The sequence below is a fragment of the Falco rusticolus genome, chromosome 12, assembly GCF_015220075.1.
Source record: "Falco rusticolus isolate bFalRus1 chromosome 12, bFalRus1.pri, whole genome shotgun sequence".
Taxonomy (NCBI): domain Eukaryota; kingdom Metazoa; phylum Chordata; class Aves; order Falconiformes; family Falconidae; genus Falco; species Falco rusticolus.
The window spans coordinates 27979909-27997931 of record NC_051198.1 but is presented as its reverse complement, the minus strand read 5'-3'; the positions used below and the strand labels follow the sequence as shown (position 1 = coordinate 27997931).

At 57.0% G+C, this 18023-nt stretch overlaps 1 protein-coding gene and 1 long non-coding RNA gene across 2 annotated transcripts in view; both read left to right on the top strand.

The window, feature by feature from the left end:
- The first annotated feature begins 167 nt into the window (after positions 1–167).
- On the top strand, positions 168–1015 carry LOC119156058. Its single transcript, XR_005106961.1, has 3 exons — positions 168–413; positions 638–760; positions 944–1015. It is a non-coding gene; the product is annotated as an uncharacterized LOC119156058 (long non-coding RNA).
- A 27-nt stretch (positions 1016–1042) lies between these two features.
- LOC119156266 (ribosome-binding protein 1-like) overlaps positions 1043–18023 on the top strand; it is a 28282-nt gene continuing 11301 nt past the window's right edge. Inside the window, exons 1-11 of the mRNA XM_037405868.1 lie at positions 1043–1096; positions 1431–1549; positions 2340–2493; positions 7626–7692; positions 12546–12704; positions 12885–12950; positions 13499–13647; positions 13872–13994; positions 14178–14330; positions 14665–14783; positions 15574–15727. Of these exons, the coding sequence (XP_037261765.1) occupies positions 1043–1096; positions 1431–1549; positions 2340–2493; positions 7626–7692; positions 12546–12704; positions 12885–12950; positions 13499–13647; positions 13872–13994; positions 14178–14330; positions 14665–14783; positions 15574–15727 (1317 nt within the window). The remainder of the gene's footprint in view (positions 1097–1430; positions 1550–2339; positions 2494–7625; positions 7693–12545; positions 12705–12884; positions 12951–13498; positions 13648–13871; positions 13995–14177; positions 14331–14664; positions 14784–15573; positions 15728–18023) is intronic.

Sequence of the window (18023 nt, the reverse complement as noted above, 5' to 3'; positions counted from 1 at the left end):
GATGGAGGGCGGTGGCAGGGCGGCAGGAGCAGGAGCAGAGCCAGGCAGAGGTGGCAGCTGGCTCAGGGAACGCTTGTCTGTGGTGAGCGCCGTCCCCAGCGCTCGTCACATTGCTTTCAGTTAGAGAGGTATCAAACTTGGCTGTGGACATCTGGGCGGTTGCTGGCGTGAAATGGCACTTACGGGGTTGAAGTCAACTGAGGTGATGCTACTCAGCCCTGCCGTTGGCTCGAGCGCTCCCAACCCCTCCTCTCTCCTCCCCAGCACCTGCGGACTCGGATGGGCCCCTCTACCTGCCCTACAAGACGCTTGTGTCCACGGTCAGCAGCACGGCGTTCAGCGAGGGGGAGGCCCAGCGGCTCATCGAGATCCTGAGGGAGAAAGCGGGCATCGTCCAGGACACCTGGCACACGGTAGGGCTGCCAGCACCGCCGTGGCCGCCAGGGCCGGGCCGAGCCTCGGGGGGTGCGGAGGGGTGAAGGCAGCCCGTTTTCGGGCAGGCTGTCCCCCGAGGGTCAGCCTTAGAGACGGGAGCTGAATTTTCCCTGGGGCAGAGGGCATGATCCTGTGCGTGTGGGGGGGAGGGGTTGGATCGGTCGGTGGCGGTCCCCGCTGATGTGCCACCCTGTGCCGGCAGGCCATGCAGAAGGGTGGCCCGGTCGCTGTCCTGGAACGCCAGCTGGAGGAGAAGGAGAAGCAGCTCGCCACTGAGCAGGAGGCTGCAGCCGCTGCCAGAAACAAGAGGCGGGAGCTGAGCAAGGTAAGTGCCGCGCAGCCCTCCCGGCACCCCTGGCACGGGCCCTGCCCCTCACGGCATGGGGGCACCTCCGAAAGGGTTACACTTTTTAAAGCCTTCTGAGCTAGGAGGCCACTTGTTTCAAGTCCCCTTAGAGCAGGGAAATTCCTACGCTCAGGACTGACCGGGTGGCTTCTCTCCTCGAAGGAGCTGGTGGCTGAGTGGGCTAAGGTGACGGCTCTGGAGGGCAAGCTGAAGGTGCAGCTGCTGGCCTGCGAACAGGAGTTGGAGCTGACGCAGGCACGCATGCAGGCCAGCCACCAGCAGCATGTCAAGAAAACGCAGCAGCTCCAGGACAAGGTGAGCCCCACGCGGTGCTCTGCAGCTTCCTCCGCTGGCTGCCGGCTGGCCTTCGGTGGCAGGTGCTGGTCTTTTGGAGAAGACCGAGGTGGACGACGGGACCAGAGCCTCAGGGAGGGGCGAGTGCCCCGCAGTGCTCCTGACCCGTGGTGCTCAAGCTAGAAGAGGGAGGTGGGAGCATCCTCATGGGATGCGGCAGCCCCGGGGCTCTCAGCATCAGCAGACACCTCGCTGTGGCTTCCTTGCCAGTCCCTCTTGCTCATGGGGTGGGCTTCTCAGGAGGGAGCAGAGGGACCGGCGGTGGCGGCATTAACCCCTGTTGGGCTCTCCCTAGATCCGGACCCTGCAGGAGCAGCTGGAGAACGGCCCCAACACGCAGCTGGCTCGCCTGCAGCAGGAGAACTCCATGCTGAGGGATGCCCTCTACCAGACCAGCAGCTGGCTGGAGAGCAAGTAAGACTGGGGCGGGGGGCAGAGCCTGGGGCCGCCCTCTGGCAAGCCCTGGGGGTGGCTGTCCATCAGGCTTGGCCACCCGCTTTCTGGAGGGTGCTTCTACAGGCACCCCAGCTAGCTGGAGGTAGAGGAGGGAGTGAGGAAGAGATTGCCAAATGGCTTTTGGGGGCCTGGCAGGGGAAACAAGGATGTTTTTCCCAAGTGGAAGGGCAGGGGAAACCCTCTCTGCTTTGGGGTCACCCGTGCTGATGCCAGCGGAGGGGGGCAGAGGGGACCAGAAGGCGCTGCAGCATTGCTCCCCACTTCGGGGAGCTTGTGCTCACCAACTTCCAAAGAAACGTAGCTGGCTCCTTGATGGGAGCGGTGCTGCAGAGAACCGAGACCTGCCTGGTGCATACAGAACAAACAGGAGCTAGGGAGAAGAATGTCACGCTCCTTTCTATAGAAGGTCTGAAATGGCTGGTGATTAACAGCGCCCAGCTAATTACAGAGCAGACTCCAGCTGCCTAGAGTGCTTTCTGCTGTGTCTGGGAACACAGATCCTTGCGACTTCTCCTTCATGAGAAAGGAATGCCTCCTGTGATGGAAACGCAGCTTTTGAAAAGTGATGTGTCAGCTCTCTGCACCCCGTCCCTGAAGGACCAGGCGTGTCCCAGAAACAGGCGAACGCCACCGCTGAGATGTTTCAAGCCCTGTTACCAGGCCCACAGGGGGATGTGTTCCCCCTGGGTAACGCCAGGGATGCTTGACTGGCCTGCGGGCTGGAATAACGCTGCTTCTCTTGGTGCAGGCACAACCCTGAGCTGGCCAGGTTGCGGGAGGAGTACGCCAAGCTGATGAACGAGCTGCCTGAACAGTCAAAGGTGCTGCAGCAAAAGGAGCAGCAGAGGAAGAGCCTGGAGCTCAAAGCGTCAGCCTTGCAGAAGGAGGTGGAGCAGCTGCAGGTCAGGCAAGCGCCTGCAAACCTGCTCCCCTCAGAGAGACGGGGCGCGTGGCTGAATTGTGTGGGATCCATGGGGCTGGCCATGGGGAGAGCTCGGGGGGAGATGAGCGTCCGCATTTGGAAAGGGAGCTGCCTGGCGGACCCCCTGTCAGTTTGTCACATGCCAGGAGCTCTATTGCGCATCGCCGGCAAAGCCCAGGGGGCACGCTGCCCTGGTGGGAGCCGTTCTCGCTCACCTGTGAAGCTCACCAGCCGGCTGTGAGGGTGGGGGGAAGCCTAGATGCTGCACCCTGATGAGTGGTAGCCTCAGGTGAGAGAGGAAACCCAGTGGCCCCTGCCAGCGGGTGCTCACGAGGACGTGGGTGCTCCCTCTCGACTCTGAAGCCCTTGGTGCACGAGGTAGAGCTTGTGGCTTGTTTGTTGTCACCGGGGGGTGCCTGGATTTGGGGGTTTAGGGGTGTTTAAAGGACACCTCCCAGGTAGGGCCTCTGAGCACGCCGCTGGAGCAGTGGCGCATCGCTGGCTTGTGGCCACCGCGGCGGCTCAGTGCAGACCTGAGGTGACCCGAGATGTTCTGGAGGGGGGAAGGTCACCAGAGGGCCAAGGGAAGCTCAGGCAGATGCCTTCTTTTGACTCCCATGTCGGAAGAACTGGTAAAAAAAATAACAAGCGACCTGGACCAGGAAACAACCAAACTCCAGGAGTACTGAAGGTTACCCAGGATCATCTGGCCAAATGGAGTGAAACAGTGAAGAAGTTGAAAGAACAGCTTCAGGAAATGGTCCTTGTGGTGGCCACAGCCATCCCTCCCCTTGGTGCTGGCGGAGGCAGGGGGAAGCGCGTGTCAGGCAGTGGTTGAAAACCAGAGACAAGGTGGCACTTGCTGCCAGAAACCATCTGGGTGGCTTTTGGGAAGCTCGGGGAGCATAGGAGATGGTGGTCATGGTTCTCCCTGCTCAAAAGGCAGGACCTGGCCCACCTGTGAAACGCTTTGATGCTTGAGCTGCCACGAGGATAAGGTTGAGACCCAGCTGAGTAACCCACCTCTGTTTTCCTTCTCCAGGGGGAAGAGGAAAGTTAGAAAGGACTTCCGTCTCACCAGTCTGTGACCTAGACCTTACCATTCCTAAAAATAAAAATAAAAATATATGCTGAATGTACTGTAGAAAAATGTTACAAGCCATTAGTGACCTAAAACCTAGGTTTACAACTAGTTTTAAAAACACTGTTATTATTATATAATCTATAATATATTTCTTACTGAAAAATAATAATACAAAAACCCCAACCAGTAAACACTGCAGGCATGTGTTTGTAACAAAATCTTCATACTGTTTTGTACAACCAACCGTTTGCTGCCCAGGGAGCCGCTCCGGCCACGTCGGGGCAGGCAGAACCCACGCATGTGTGAAAAGGGAAGACTGTGCTTGTACATCAACTGCTGCAATTATTTTTTTCCTTTTTCTTTTTTCTGTTTTTTCTTTATAGATTCTTTTGTTTCTTGGTTGGAGTGAAAGAAGTGTGAAAGTGAGAGCCACCATGGAAGGAAGCCTCTCTTTGATGGGTGGCTTTTGTCTATTTCTGGGTGTCGGTGCAATTACAATGACGTAGTGAAAAGAGCTTATCCTTGCTTCATTTGCCCGGTTAATATTTGATCATTTTTTATTAAGTTTGCAAGCCAGCCAGGTGTTTGGGGTCACTGAAGAAGGACCCTGCTGTGGCCGGGAGCAGATCCTTTATTCCCCGCCTTGCTCGCTGTGCTGCAAACAGCCATACCTTCTGTTTTTCCTCCAAGACACGCAAAGGAGAGAACCCTTCCCTTCCAGCCACGTGTGTTTTCATGCTGGCGGTGCACCCCGAGGTCCCCTGCCATGGGGTCAGGCTGATCGTGGGGACAGGGCACAGCAGCACAGCCACGCCAGCCCGGCGCAGGCTGCTCCTGCTCGCTTAAGCCTCAGCGCACCCCTGTAATTCTGACCCTGCGGGTGCTGCGTGGTGGTGGTCCTTGGGCACTGCCGGGCTCTCCAGCCTTCTCTCTCCCCTTCTTGTGGCTTTTTTTTTTTAATTTATTTTTCTTTTTTTTTTTTATTTCAAGTTGGTTTCTTAGGGAATGGCAGAGACCATGTCACAGCTCGGTGCCTGTCTCCTCACAGTAAAGCTGCTGAGCACAGCGCTGACATCAGCGGCATTTGAGGAGCTGGCGGGGGGAAAAGGCCCCCAAAGTACTTGGTACCTGCTGGGTGTGTGAAGAACCAAGGCCAGGACGGGGATGAAGGCCAGACGCGCCTCCGTTTTGCTCCCAGAGAAGTCAGCGTGTGCTCAGCCTCTACATCAGACACAGCAGAGACTCCACGCAGGCAGGACTGGGTAGACACGTGTCCTGTCCCCCCAGCACTGCAGCTTTCTGGGTCATGATGGAGAAGGGATGTGCAAGTCACACTTGGGCTGTGGGGTCTTTGATCAGGCAAGAAGATGGGGTCCTGCTGAATTCAGGCTGAGGGAATGGCAAGCTGAGAGCCCCCACGCAGCCCCCCACTGCCCCCCAGACCTGCCTCCCACCCTTGTCCAGAGGCACCGAGCTAGCTGGGGCTTCGCTGACTGAGCAAGGGCTGCCGCCCCCAGAAGCCGGGGCACCCATCAGTGCTGAGCTCGTCAATGCTCATTGCAGAAATGGGCTGAGCACCTTTGGGGGGTCACGCTGAGCCGCGAGAAGGACCACCCCCGCCTCCCCAGATCCGGTGGGTGGCTCGGTGACACCCCTCCATCACTGCCTGCAGTGCCTCTCAGGATGGGAGGTGATGGAGCGCCGCACCTGGCCAGAGGGCTGTGTGTCCCCGGGAGGTGGTGGCCCCAGCCCCTTGCGCGGCAGCTGAGACCCCACGCACTCACTACAAGCCTTGCTGCCGCTGCAACCCCCAGCCCTGTTGTACGTGCATAGGCTGCATACCCGACAAGTACCCCGGGCTCTGGCAGGTCCATCTCCCCGCACCGGAGGGACAAACCCGGTGAGCAGAGCTTTTCCCCGCAGCCACCATTAGCCTTCAGTTTCTCTACCTGGGCTTTGCGGCGCATGGGAAGGACCTCATGAACCAAGGACGGCCAGTGACAGCACTGTCATGTCTGCAGCATGCCTGGCCTGATACCTTTTGCCTTTGGAGATCCTCAAAAAGCGAGGGAATGCCTGAAGTTTACCAGGGTTGCAAACTGGGCTGGAGCAAGCTGTTGAGCGTAGCGGGGTGGCCATCACCCTCGGAGAGCCCCCGGTAGCGAGAGCCCCCCAGCAGCAGGTGCAGCAAAGTGATGTGATCTTTCCGCTTTTCAGCTTTTTCTTTTTTGCTTTTGCAGCAGCGATTCCCTTGATTGTGAGCTCTTGTGCAAAACAGGGCAGATGGTACCCAGGCGTTAACACAGAAGCAGCAACAAAGCCCCCAAACCAGCCAATGCAAGGAGGGCAGCCGGTGTCCCAAGCACACTAAGGGCTCTGATGATGCTCCAGAAACTGTGTGAGAGCAGATTTGGTGTCCCCAGCATGGGGGGACATTGATGCCCTTCCAGGACACGTCGCCGAGCTGGCTCTTTTAGGAGGAAAGATGGGCAGATTCTTGCTAAGCAAAGCTGAAAAACCTCCCATCTCTTTGGGGAAAGAGGTTGAGCTTAATTTTCCACACCTGAAGTGGTACTGCTGGGATTTTTTTCTTCCCGCGGCACCTTGGTGGAAGGGGAAGTCCACGCTGAGGGGGTAGGGAAAGCCAAGCCTTGCCCACCAGCACAGGGCTGAGCACTGGCCAGCCCCTGCTCTCCTGGGAGCCCGTGGCGTTTTGCAACATGCCTGCTTTGCTGGGGGCACTCGCGCTGTCGGCTGGGCACCTGTCAGCCTGTGACTCAGGGCAGGCCGATCGGCTGCTGGGATCCGCAGGTAGATGGGCTGCTGGGATCCGCAGGCAGGCACCTAATTGGTAAAGATGAAGCAGCTGCCCAGCCGGGGGGATTTTGGATGGGAATGCTGGATCCTTCTGCCCGATTCCGGCCACGGCGGGAGTTACCTTTCAGCCTGGCTATGTGACGGGCTTATCAAGCCACAGCTTAGACACCCAAGGTCACCTTTGCTGGAGCCGCTAAATTGTGTTTGCAGCACCTGCTGCTCACGCTCAGGCCTCAATTACCAGTCTCCATCTCCCATCCCAATCCTCTCCCCAGGGTCATGGACAAAAATGGCTGTTGGGAAACCCTTGCCCGCACGTGGACTTGAAAGGGTTTCTACCCGCTGTGCTCTTGCTGCAGCCAAGCTGCCCTACCTGGGCTGCAGTCCTGCTGAGCTGGCGTGGCTCTGAGCTGGGTCCGTCACCTGAACCCCTTCGCCTTTTTCTTCTTCGTGTAGTCCTGCCGGGAAGCCGTTTCCTCCTCAGCAAGTGGCCAGGCTACAGCAAGCGTTCCTCATGTTCTCTCTCCCTGCTCGCCTTGCCTTTTCAAAAGGTCTGGGTGACCTGGGAGAAACCGTAACGGAAAGGATTTCAACAGCCACAGGAAGAAACATTTTGCTTGCCACAGAGTCTCCAGCGGCAGCAGGATAAACAGCCTTGGGAGATAATAAAATTGGGCCCACTGACTCCATGGCGGGGACAAGCCTGAAGCATTATAGCTCTGAAGGTTGCCAGCTACTGCCAGCCGTGGCACGCAGGAGTATTCCAGAGGCCAGTACAACACCTGGGCACTTCCTGCGAGTGCCCCAAAGCCCCTTAGCCCAGACTAAGCTGCGGGAGCGCACCTAGCCAAGGCCTGAAGTGCCACCTCAGGCTTCTCATCCCTCAAAAGATCCCTGGGACTAAGGCACTTTGGAGGCGAGTCCCTGATGCGAGCGAGGGCTTTCCCGTTGTGCAGACTGCACTCCTGCCTGCCAGGTCTGACATCCTTCCCCCTTTGCAGGGTTTCTCCTGCTCCCTTTCCTAACCGAGGGAGGAAATCCCAGGCAGAAGTCCCCCACGGCGTCACCTGGGCTGGCTGTCTCTTGGAAGATGCCTGCAGTCTGGAGGCGCGTCATCAGGTGGATCTGGGGCTGGGAGTTCCCGTGGTTTGTCAGGCAGCACCAGTCCCGCTGTGTCACCACATTTCCTTCTCAACCTGCACTTTGGACAGAGACCAGTCCTGCAGACACCTCGGCAAGGACGAGCCCTGGATGAGGACGACGACGAGCCGCTTTTGGGTGAGCTCAGAGCTGACTGAAACACAGGCGAAAAGCCCCAGCACAAACCAGGCCGCTTTGCTTTTCTCAAAAGTCACAAAGCTTCGCTCTGGCGGATCTCTTTGCATCGGAAACCCTTGTGCTCCCAGCGCGGTGACCCGCACGGGCGCCAGGTCAGAGCAGTCCGTCACCGCCTGCCTTTGAATTCAAGGTTTGAACCGCGCAGCGTGGCCAGAGAGGGCACATGCTGCGTGAGGTCATGGACCACCATTTCCCTGGCCCTGCGGCTGAGCCAGCGCAGCCTGCTGCTGTGCCGGGAGCGGCGGGGACAGTGCCGCTTCTGTCTCGCAGAAGCATCTGACCCGCTAGTAAGTGCGTATGAGAGAAACGAAGGTAGTTCTAAATTCAACTATGCCAACAAAAAGCCGTTTTTATAGAATCCCTCAGGCTGAAAGGGAACTCAAGGCACTTCACAACAAGAACACTGACCCTCTAGAACGAGTGAACCTTTAACTCTTGTTTCCTGCACCGCGAGTTTACAAGAGTGGATTAGGACGATTTCTCCAGAAAAGTGTGTCTATTTTATCGCTATTTCGCTTCAGAATTAGCCTTTATAAGTACTGCTCTGCAACTGCAAGCACGAAGAATTTAACCCAGTTTTTGTGCCAACAGGTCGTTTTAGCCTAACTTTCACTAGAGGTTTTCACTTTTGTATTTAATGGTTACAGGGGAAACGGGTTCTGAGCTTGGCAATTTGACCAGTAGCCTCCAAAAGACTGACTGAATTTTGCTTTTTACAGTTTAGAAAATTAAGAGCAGGAACCAGATTGTTCTCACCCCACCCACCCACCCACCCACCGCCCTTTCATCCCGTGATACACTGACACGTTGCAGCACTGGACCAACAATTTTGGGAGACCTTTAGTGTTAATCCATCGGGGACAGTGTTGGGCTGCCGGGCAACCCATGCAAATATTAATACACCAAGAGAAATCCTTAGATGGGATTTATTGAGGGTCATTTGTACATACGAGCTACATCTCCAAAACCTACTCTACCAGACAGCTTCCCTACAGTTAGGGAAACCCTTGCCTAGAATGGTTGCTTTACATGACTGATCTATTGAAACATGGAATGCCTGTAGAGTTGTGGCACTCCATGACATCTACACGGGACTTGCTTCAAGAGCTACGACCAGGGAGCCTCCTGGCTTCTCAGCCATGCAAGCTCGGTCAGGTCCTCTGGCCCGTTTGCTTGGCATTCATGCTTTCTGCCTAAAAAAAGAGGCAAAACACTCAATAATGCGGCATTCCAACATGCTAGTAATCAATCAAACACACTTGGTAGTAACATTAGAAGAGGCAATCGGGTCACCCAAGCAGGTAAGTCCTGCCTTAGCTTAGGCATTTGGATGGTTTTCCCCGACGGGTGTCAGAGGAGACATCTGGCTACACGCCAAGTAGCAATGTAGAAACACCAGGGAGAACGTTTTCACTACATGCGTGCTCAGACCGTCCCCTTGTCACCGCAGGCTCTCTCAGGAGCGGATCTCTCCTTTCTAGGGCTACCCTGGATACGGCGGGTGAGGAGGCTACACGCAAGCAGGCTCCAATGGCTGACTCTGCTCCCGCTGGCTCTGGAGAGGTGGGTGAAAGAATCAGAGTGAGAATCTGGGCTGTAGAGACCAGAAAGGCTTTGCTGCTCCAAGGAACCAACAATGGATTCTTTTCTTGGAGGGCGGGGAGCCCAACCCAAGCCTGTCTGATGCGGAGAGAAGCTGCATTTTGTCAGGAGTTCTTTCTTTAACTTCCGCATGTGCAGCACAGCCTCCCTGGGTAGTTCCAGTCCACTGGCCAGCTGTCCTGTGAAGGCTGGCACTGCTGCACAACGATGCTGTCTGTCTTGCAGGCTGCAAGATTGTGGCCCAGTGCAGCAGGAGGAAGCGAGGGGGGGGCAGCGCTCTCTGGCTACAAGCCAGGCCGGCTTAGCGTGACATTTCTGAATGCTGCAGCAAGGTGTTGACTCCTTGGTTAGCGGTGTCTGACAGGCTGACTAGAACTTTGCTTCTCCACGTGGAGACGCAGTGCCTTTTCAAATGAGAAATCACAACCACACCTCTAAATCAAGCGCATTGCTAATTACTACCATTGCACAGTATGTTTGAGATCGTGTCTTTCAACAGACACGGGGCTGAACGTCCTCTGCCACAGCAGCAGCTCTGGAAGGAATCTAACGGTTTCCAGCCTGTGTGGTGCAGATGTGCTGCTCTGCATGGCACAGCTATGGTGTCACAGACATTGCAAAACCTGCTCTTGTCCTGAGCACAGTTCTACTGCCTCTAAAATTCAGTCACACCGGGTGAGTTTTAGCCAGGGCTCATCTGAGCTCCGTCACAGGGCATTTCACTTGCAAAGTTCTCATCTCTCACTAGTATCCCAAAAGGAACCCCAACCAAAACCCAAAGCCCAAACCAGCATCCAGCTGCTTTGGGAGGTGGCGGGAGCAGCTGGTGGGGTTGGAGGGCGTTTGCCATCAGTCAGCGATGCCCTTGCCCTAAGCTGGAGTGGCAGATTTTAATCTATGTCGGATGCGGTGGCAGCGCGAGGTCAGGAGTTCTACTGGTGGTGGCAGTGTGAGGTCAGCAGCTCTGTTGGCGATGGCATTGGGAGGTCAGGAGTTCTACTGGTGGTGGCAGTGTGAGGTCAGCAGCTCTGTTGGCGGTGGCAGCAGCAGGTCAGCAGCTCTGTTGGCGATGGCATTGTGAGGTCAGCAGCTCTGTTGGTACCGGCACATTGGGGTTGCCAGGTGAGGAATGCAGGGCGCTCAGTTCCGCCCCGGAACAGCTCCGGGGAGCATTGGTCTGGCCCTAAAGCCAGCAGAAGGACGTGGGTACATGTTCTCTGGACCCTCGCTTCTATTTCCTGCCAGGAAGAGGAAACGCAGCCCTTTTCACCCTGCAGGTTAGGAATAATCCCTCTGCCCGATGGGGACCATCCCAAAGTGATGCTGCGTTGTCAGGAGGGAGGGAGCTGGCACCAGCTGTGCTGGGATGGAGCCGGCTGAGGCCGTTGAAATCAAAACGGCCTGGGCGGACCTGGGGTAGCGATGCCTGTAGTATCAGCTGGGATCCCGAGCGGTGCCCTGGGGTAGGAAGGTGGCCCTGCCGGGGGAGGCTGGTTCCAGCTGGCGTTGGCAGCGTGCCCGCCTGCCAGCTCTCTGCTGCTTCGGCTGGGGTGCTTGGAGAGGCGGGCAGGGAGAGCTGGGCTGCTGGTTGAAACATCCCTCAACAACCCCCCTGGGGGCTGCAGGTGACACTTTCCTTGCACTGTGTCCCCCTGGCTGCACCGGTGCGGATTCGGCTGGGAGTGAGTTTGCCGCTGTCGGCTGTTAGAAAGGGAAAGGCTCTGAGGTCTCTCCCTGCGAGCACCGAGGTTTTGAAAAGGTGCTGATCTCCTTAGTTATAGCCTTAATTTTGCCTCCTCCCTTTGCAGCCCCTCCCTCCCTCCTCAACCTGCAGTCTCTTCAAGAGGAAATTTGAAAATGTTTTCAGTATAGGCGCGGGGTGGGAACTTCTGATAGCCGAGGGCTTGATGCGTTGATCACGAGAAAGCGCAGCCGGGCACCTCCTGGGAAGTGCCCCTGCGCAGATGAACTGCCTGACTGCAGCATCTGGGGGGTTGTGAGCCACGTGGAGGTGATGCCCCCACGGGGGAAACGCGCGAGTGGGACAGCGCGGAAGAGACTGGCTTCCAGACTCGGGACGGGCTTCGGTTAGCGGTTAAGAAGAGTGGAGGCAGCAGCATCTTCCTCTGCGTGGGGCTGCACCCCGCCTGCCAGGTCTCAGACCAGGCAGTACGGTCTCCGTTGCTGCTCCGTGTGTCATGGGTGAAGAACCTGAGCGTGGAGAGGAGGGTGGGAAAGGACCCTGTGCCCGGTTTGCCCGCCAGTTAATGGCAGAGGTGGAAAGAGAAGTGCCACATCCAGCACTCCCTTTGCAAGTCTCGTTTCTTCCTGCGGGCATCTGCCGGGGAGATGAGACGGTTAATGGCCATGCTCTGCTTTTCTTTGGCTTGAACTTAGGCCTTTTCTTGGTGTTTGCATCTCAAGGAGGTGGTAGCATCTTGGTTCTCTGTGTGCTGTCTGTAGCATCATTGCTGGGCTGGTTCTCATCACTGGCCGCTGGGAGCAGCTACCCAGTGGGATGCGGTCACCGCGCATCCTCCCTGCCAGGCTGGGCAGAGGCCAGCAGTGCCGCAGGGCGCGGGTGGCAAAGGGAGGTGGCCAGGGCTGTTGCAAAGCTGGGGAAAGCTCTCCCGTGCATGCTTTCCCCTGCCAGGGGGGTGTTTTATTCCAAAGCTGAGACCCTGGATGCACTTCCACCTGCGCCTGGGTGCAGAGAAAAGGCCAGGTGCCCCAGGGAGAGACCAGGTCTTGGCCAAACTGCACCACAGGCAGTCTGAAAACGGGCTCTCTTACTGCCGCAGGGCTGCAGGTATCGCCCAGGGTCATGCAAAAGCGTCCCATTGGACATGTCATGGGCACTGTGCTCATGGCTCTCTCTGGTTGCACCCCTGTTTTTTTCTTCCCCCCCTTTGGTTCTTCTGGAGATTGCTGCAGCCAGCACAGGTGGTCCCTGCAGTGCAGCTGGAGCACCGTGCGCTGGCTGCGCTGCGCAGGAGCACAAACCTGGGGGTGGGGGTGGGGGTGGGGGGTGTCGACAGGTTGCCCTCACCCAGGGGTGTGTGAATCCTGAGCACTTTTTTGGAGCGTGGTGCCATTTGAAAACACAGATGGACATTGGAGACTCCCTGCTCCCAGAGAGGCCGTTGCACCTCTTTGTTGTACCCACTAACTGTTGTCCTGGTGTCTTGCAGGCACAGAAGAGTACGGCACAATGGATGTCTATGACCCTCAGATGCTGGATGTTGTAGTCTTTGGAGGTCTGATGGTGGTATTGGCCATTGGGATCTTCCTGCTGTTCTCCTTCATGAAGAAGGTCCTCCTTCCTTCTGAGGAAGCCTTGGCCAAGCAAGGCAAATACATTAAGAAGACCAAGCAGCAGAAAAAAGAGGCAAAGAAGAAAAAGAAAGCTGTTGGGAAAAAAGGAATGGGAAAGAAAACGGAAGAGAAACCAAATGGAAAGATCCCAGAGCAGCACCAAAGTGCTCCAACTCTCAGCCCCGTCACTATCAAGAAACCAAATGTTCTTCCAGCCCACGAGGAGCAGAAGCCTAATGGACCTGTCAAGAAGGCAGCTGCATCCAACAAGAGCGAGTCAGGTAAGGCCAAGTTCCTCTGCGTATATCCCCATTGAGTAAGCCAGCAGAGGGATAGGAGAAGGGCTGGAGTCATCTCGTTCCCTTAGCAAAGAAAGAGCTGGAACGAACCTGCCTAGTGAAAGGCAGGAGACGACCTTGCTGCTCTGCGCCACCGGCACCGCTGCGTGGAGCGATGTCCCCTAGGGAGGCTGTGTCACGATGGAGTCCTGCTTCTGATGCCCACCATGTCTCTGCTCCCTGGCATTAGCAAAGCGTGCCCAGCTCCGGCTGGAAACGCTCAGTGTGATGGAGGGCGGTGGCAGGGCGGCAGGAGCAGGAGCAGAGCCAGGCAGAGGTGGCAGCTGGCTCAGGGAACGCTTGTCTGTGGTGAGCGCCGTCCCCAGCGCTCGTCACATTGCTTTCGGTTAGAGAGGTATCAAACTTGGCTGTGGACATCTGGGCGGTTGCTGGCGTGAAATGGCACTTACGGGGTTGAAGTCAACTGAGGTGATGCTACTCAGCCCTGCCGTTGGCTCGAGCGCTCCCAACCCCTCCTCTCTCCTCCCCAGCACCTGCGGACTCGGATGGGCCCCTCTACCTGCCCTACAAGACGCTTGTGTCCACGGTCAGCAGCACGGCGTTCAGCGAGGGGGAGGCCCAGCGGCTCATCGAGATCCTGAGGGAGGAAGCGGGCATCGTCCAGGACACCTGGCACACGGTAGGGCTGCCAGCACCGCCGTGGCCGCCAGGGCCGGGCCGAGCCTCGGGGGGTGCGGAGGGGTGAAGGCAGCCCGTTTTCGGGCAGGCTGTCCCCCGAGGGTCAGCCTTAGAGACGGGAGCTGAATTTTCCCTGGGGCAGAGGGCATGATCCTGTGCGTGTGGGGGGGAGGGGTTGGATCGGTCGGTGGCGGTCCCCGCTGATGTGCCACCCTGTGCCGGCAGGCCATGCAGACGGGTTACCTGGTCGCTGTCCTGGAACGCCAGCTGGAGGAGAAGGAGAAGCAGCTCGCCACTGAGCAGGAGGCTGCAGCCGCTGCCAGAAACAAGAGGCGGGAGCTGAGCAAGGTAAGTGCCGCGCAGCCCTCCCGGCACCCCTGGCACGGGCCCTGCCCCTCACGGCATGGGGGCACCTCCGAAAGGGTTACACTTTTTAAAGCCTTCTGAGCTAGGAGGCCACTTGTTTCAAGTCCCCTTAGAGCAGGGAAATTCCTACGCTCAGGACTGACCGGGTGGCTTCTCTCCTCGAAGGAGCTGGTGGCCGAGCGGGCTAAGGTGACGGCTCTGGAGGGCAAGCTGAAGGTGCAGCTGCTGGCCTGCGAACAGGAGTTGGAGCTGAGGCAGGCACGCATGCAGGCCATCAACCAGGACCATGCCCAGAAAACGCAGCAGCTCCAGGACAAGGTGAGCCCCACGCAGTGCTCTGCAGCTTCCTCCGCTGGCTGCCGGCTGGCCTTCGGTGGCAGGTGCTGGTCTTTTGGAGAAGACCGAGGTGGACGACGGGACCAGAGCCTCAGGGAGGGGCGAGTGCCCTGCAGTGCTCCTGCCCCGTGGTGCTCAAGCTAGAAGAGGGAGGTGGGAGCATCCTCATGGGATGCGGCAGCCCCGGGGCTCTCAGCATCAGCAGACACCTCGCTGTGGCTTCCTTGCCAGTCCCTCTTGCTCATGGGGTGGGCTTCTCAGGAGGGAGCAGAGGGACCGGCAGTGGCAGCATTAACCCCTGTTGGGCTCTCCCTAGATCCGGACCCTGCAGGAGCAGCTGGAGAACGGCCCCAACACGCAGCTGGCTCGCCTGCAGCAGGAGAACTCCATGCTGAGGGATGCCCTCTACCAGACCAGCAGCTGGCTGGAGAGCAAGTAAGACTGGGGCGGGGGGCAGAGCCTGGGGCCGCCCTCTGGCAAGCCCTGGGGGTGGCTGTCCATCAGGCTTGGCCACCCGCTTTCTGGAGGGTGCTTCTACAGGCACCCCAGCTAGCTGGAGGTAGAGGAGGGAGTGAGGAAGAGATTGCCAAATGGCTTTTGGGGGCCTGGCAGGGGAAACAAGGATGTTTTTCCCAAGTGGAAGGGCAGGGGAAACCCTCTCTGCTTTGGGGTCACCTGTGCTGATGCCAGCGGAGGGGGGCAGAGGGGACCAGAAGGCGCTGCAGCATTGATCCCCAATTCGGGGAGCTTGTGCTCACCAACTTCAGAAGAAACGTAGCTGGCTCCTTGATGGGAGCGGTGCTGCAGAGAACCGAGACCTGCCTGGTGCATACAGAACAAACAGGAGCTAGGGAGAAGAATTTCACGCTCCTTTCTATAGAAGGTCTGAAATGGCTGGTGATTAACAGCGCCCAGCTAATTACAGAGCAGACTCCAGCTGCCTAGAGTGCTTTCTGCTGTGTCTGGGAACACAGATCCTTGCGACTTCTCCTTCAGGAGAAAGGAATGCCTCCTGTGATGGAAACGCAGCTTTTGAAAAGTGATGTGTCAGCTCTCTGCACCCCGTCCCTGAAGGACCAGGCGTGTCCCAGAAACAGGCGAACGCCACCGCTGAGATGTTTCAAGCCCTGTTACCAGGCCCACAGGGGGATGTGTTCCCCCTGGGTAACGCCAGGGATGCTTGACTGGCCTGCGGGCTGGAATAACGCTGCTTCTCTTGGTGCAGGTATAACCCTGAGCTGGCCAGGTTGCGGGAGGAGTACGCCAAGCTGATGAACGAGCTGTCTGAACAGTCAAAGGTGCTGCAGCGAAAGGAGCAGCAGAGGAAGAGCCTGGAGCTCAAAGCGTCAGCCTTGCAGATGCAGATGGAGCAGCTGCAGGTCAGGCAAGCGCCTGCAAACCTGCTCCCCTCAGAGAGACGGGGCGCGTGGCTGAATTGTGTGGGATCCATGGGGCTGGCCATGGGGAGAGCTCGGGGGGAGATGAGCGTCCGCATTTGGAAAGGGAGCTGCCTGGCGGACCCCCTGTCAGTTTGTCACATGCCAGGAGCTCTATTGCGCATCGCCGGCAAAGCCCAGGGGGCACGCTGCCCTGGTGGGAGCCGTTCTCGCTCACCTGTGAAGCTCACCAGCCGGCTGTGAGGGTGGGGGGAAGCCTAGATGCTGCACCCTGATGAGTGGTAGCCTCAGGTGAGAGAGGAAACCCAGTGGCCCCTGCCAGCGGGTGCTCACGAGGACGTGGGTGCTCCCTCTCGACTCTGAAGCCCTTGGTGCACGAGGTAGAGCTTGTGGCTTGTTTGTTGTCACCGGGGGGTGCCTGGATTTGGGGGTTTAGGGGTGTTTAAAGGACACCTCCCAGGTAGGGCCTCTGAGCACGCCGCTGGAGCAGTGGCGCATCGCTGGCTTGTGGCCACCGCGGCGGCTCAGTGCAGACCTGAGGTGACCCGAGATGTTCTGGAGGGGGGAAGGTCACCAGAGGGCCAAGGGAAGCTCAGGCAGATGCCTTCTTTTGACTCCCATGTCGGAAGAACTGGTAAAAAAAATAACAAGCGACCTGGACCAGGAAACAACCAAACTCCAGGAGTACTGAAGGTTACCCAGGATCATCTGGCCAAATGGAGTGAAACAGTGAAGAAGTTGAAAGAACAGCTTCAGGAAATGGTCCTTGTGGTGGCCACAGCCATCCCTCCCCTTGGTGCTGGCGGAGGCAGGGGGAAGCGCGTGTCAGGCAGTGGTTGAAAACCAGAGACAAGGTGGCACTTGCTGCCAGAAACCATCTGGGTGGCTTTTGGGAAGCTCGGGGAGCATAGGAGATGGTGGTCATGGTTCTCCCTGCTCAAAAGGCAGGACCTGGCCCACCTGTGAAACGCTTTGATGCTTGAGCTGCCACGAGGATAAGGTTGAGACCCAGCTGAGTAACCCACCTCTGTTTTCCTTCTCCAGGGGGAAGAGGAAAGTTAGAAAGGACTTCCGTCTCACCAGTCTGTGACCTAGACCTTACCATTCCTAAAAATAAAAATAAAAATATATGCTGAATGTACTGTAGAAAAATGTTACAAGCCATTAGTGACCTAAAACCTAGGTTTACAACTAGTTTTAAAAACACTGTTATTATTATATAATCTATAATATATTTCTTACTGAAAAATAATAATACAAAAACCCCAACCAGTAAACACTGCAGGCATATGTTTGTAACAAAATCTTCATACTGTTTTGTACAACCAACCGTTTGCTGCCCAGGGAGCCGCTCCGGCCACGTCGGGGCAGGCAGAACCCACGCATGTGTGAAAAGGGAAGACTGTGCTTGTACATCAACTGCTGCAATTATTTTTTTCCTTTTTCTTTTTTCTATTTTTTCTTTATAGTTTCTTTTGTTTCTTGGTTGGAGTGAAAGAAGTGTGAAAGTGAGAGCCACCATGGAAGGAAGCCTCTCTTTGATGGGTGGCTTTTGTCTATTTCTGGGTGTCGGTGCAATTACAATGACGTAGTGAAAAGAGCTTATCCTTGCTTCATTTGCCCGGTTAATATTTGATCATTTTTTATTAAGTTTGCAAGCCAGCCAGGTGTTTGGGGTCACTGAAGAAGGACCCTGCTGTGGCCGGGAGCAGATCCTTTATTCCCCGCCTTGCTCGCTGTGCTGCAAACAGCCATACCTTCTGTTTTTCCTCCAAGACACGCAAAGGAGAGAACCCTTCCCTTCCAGCTACGTGTGTTTTCACGCTGGCGGTGCACCCCGAGGTCCCCTGCCATGGGGTCAGGCTGATCGTGGGGACAGGGCAGAGCAGCATGAGCGTGGGGACAGGTCACAGCAGCACAGCCATGCCAGCCCGGCGCAGGCTGCTCCTGCTCGCTTAAGCCTCAGCGCACCCCTGTAATTCTGACCCTGCGGGTGCTGCGTGGTGGTGGTCCTTGGGCACTGCCGGGCTCTCCAGCCTTCTCTCTCCCCTTCTTGTGGCTTTTTTTTTTTTTTTAATTTTTCCTTTTTTTTTAATTTCAAGTTGGTTTCTTAGGGAATGGCAGAGACCATGTCACAACTCGGTGCCTGTCTCCTCACAATAAAGCTGCTGAGCGCAGCGCTGACATCAGCGGCATTTGAGGAGCTGGTGGGGGGAAAAGGCCCCCAAAGTACTTGGTACCTGCTGGGTGTGTGAAGAACCAAGGCCAGGACGGGGAT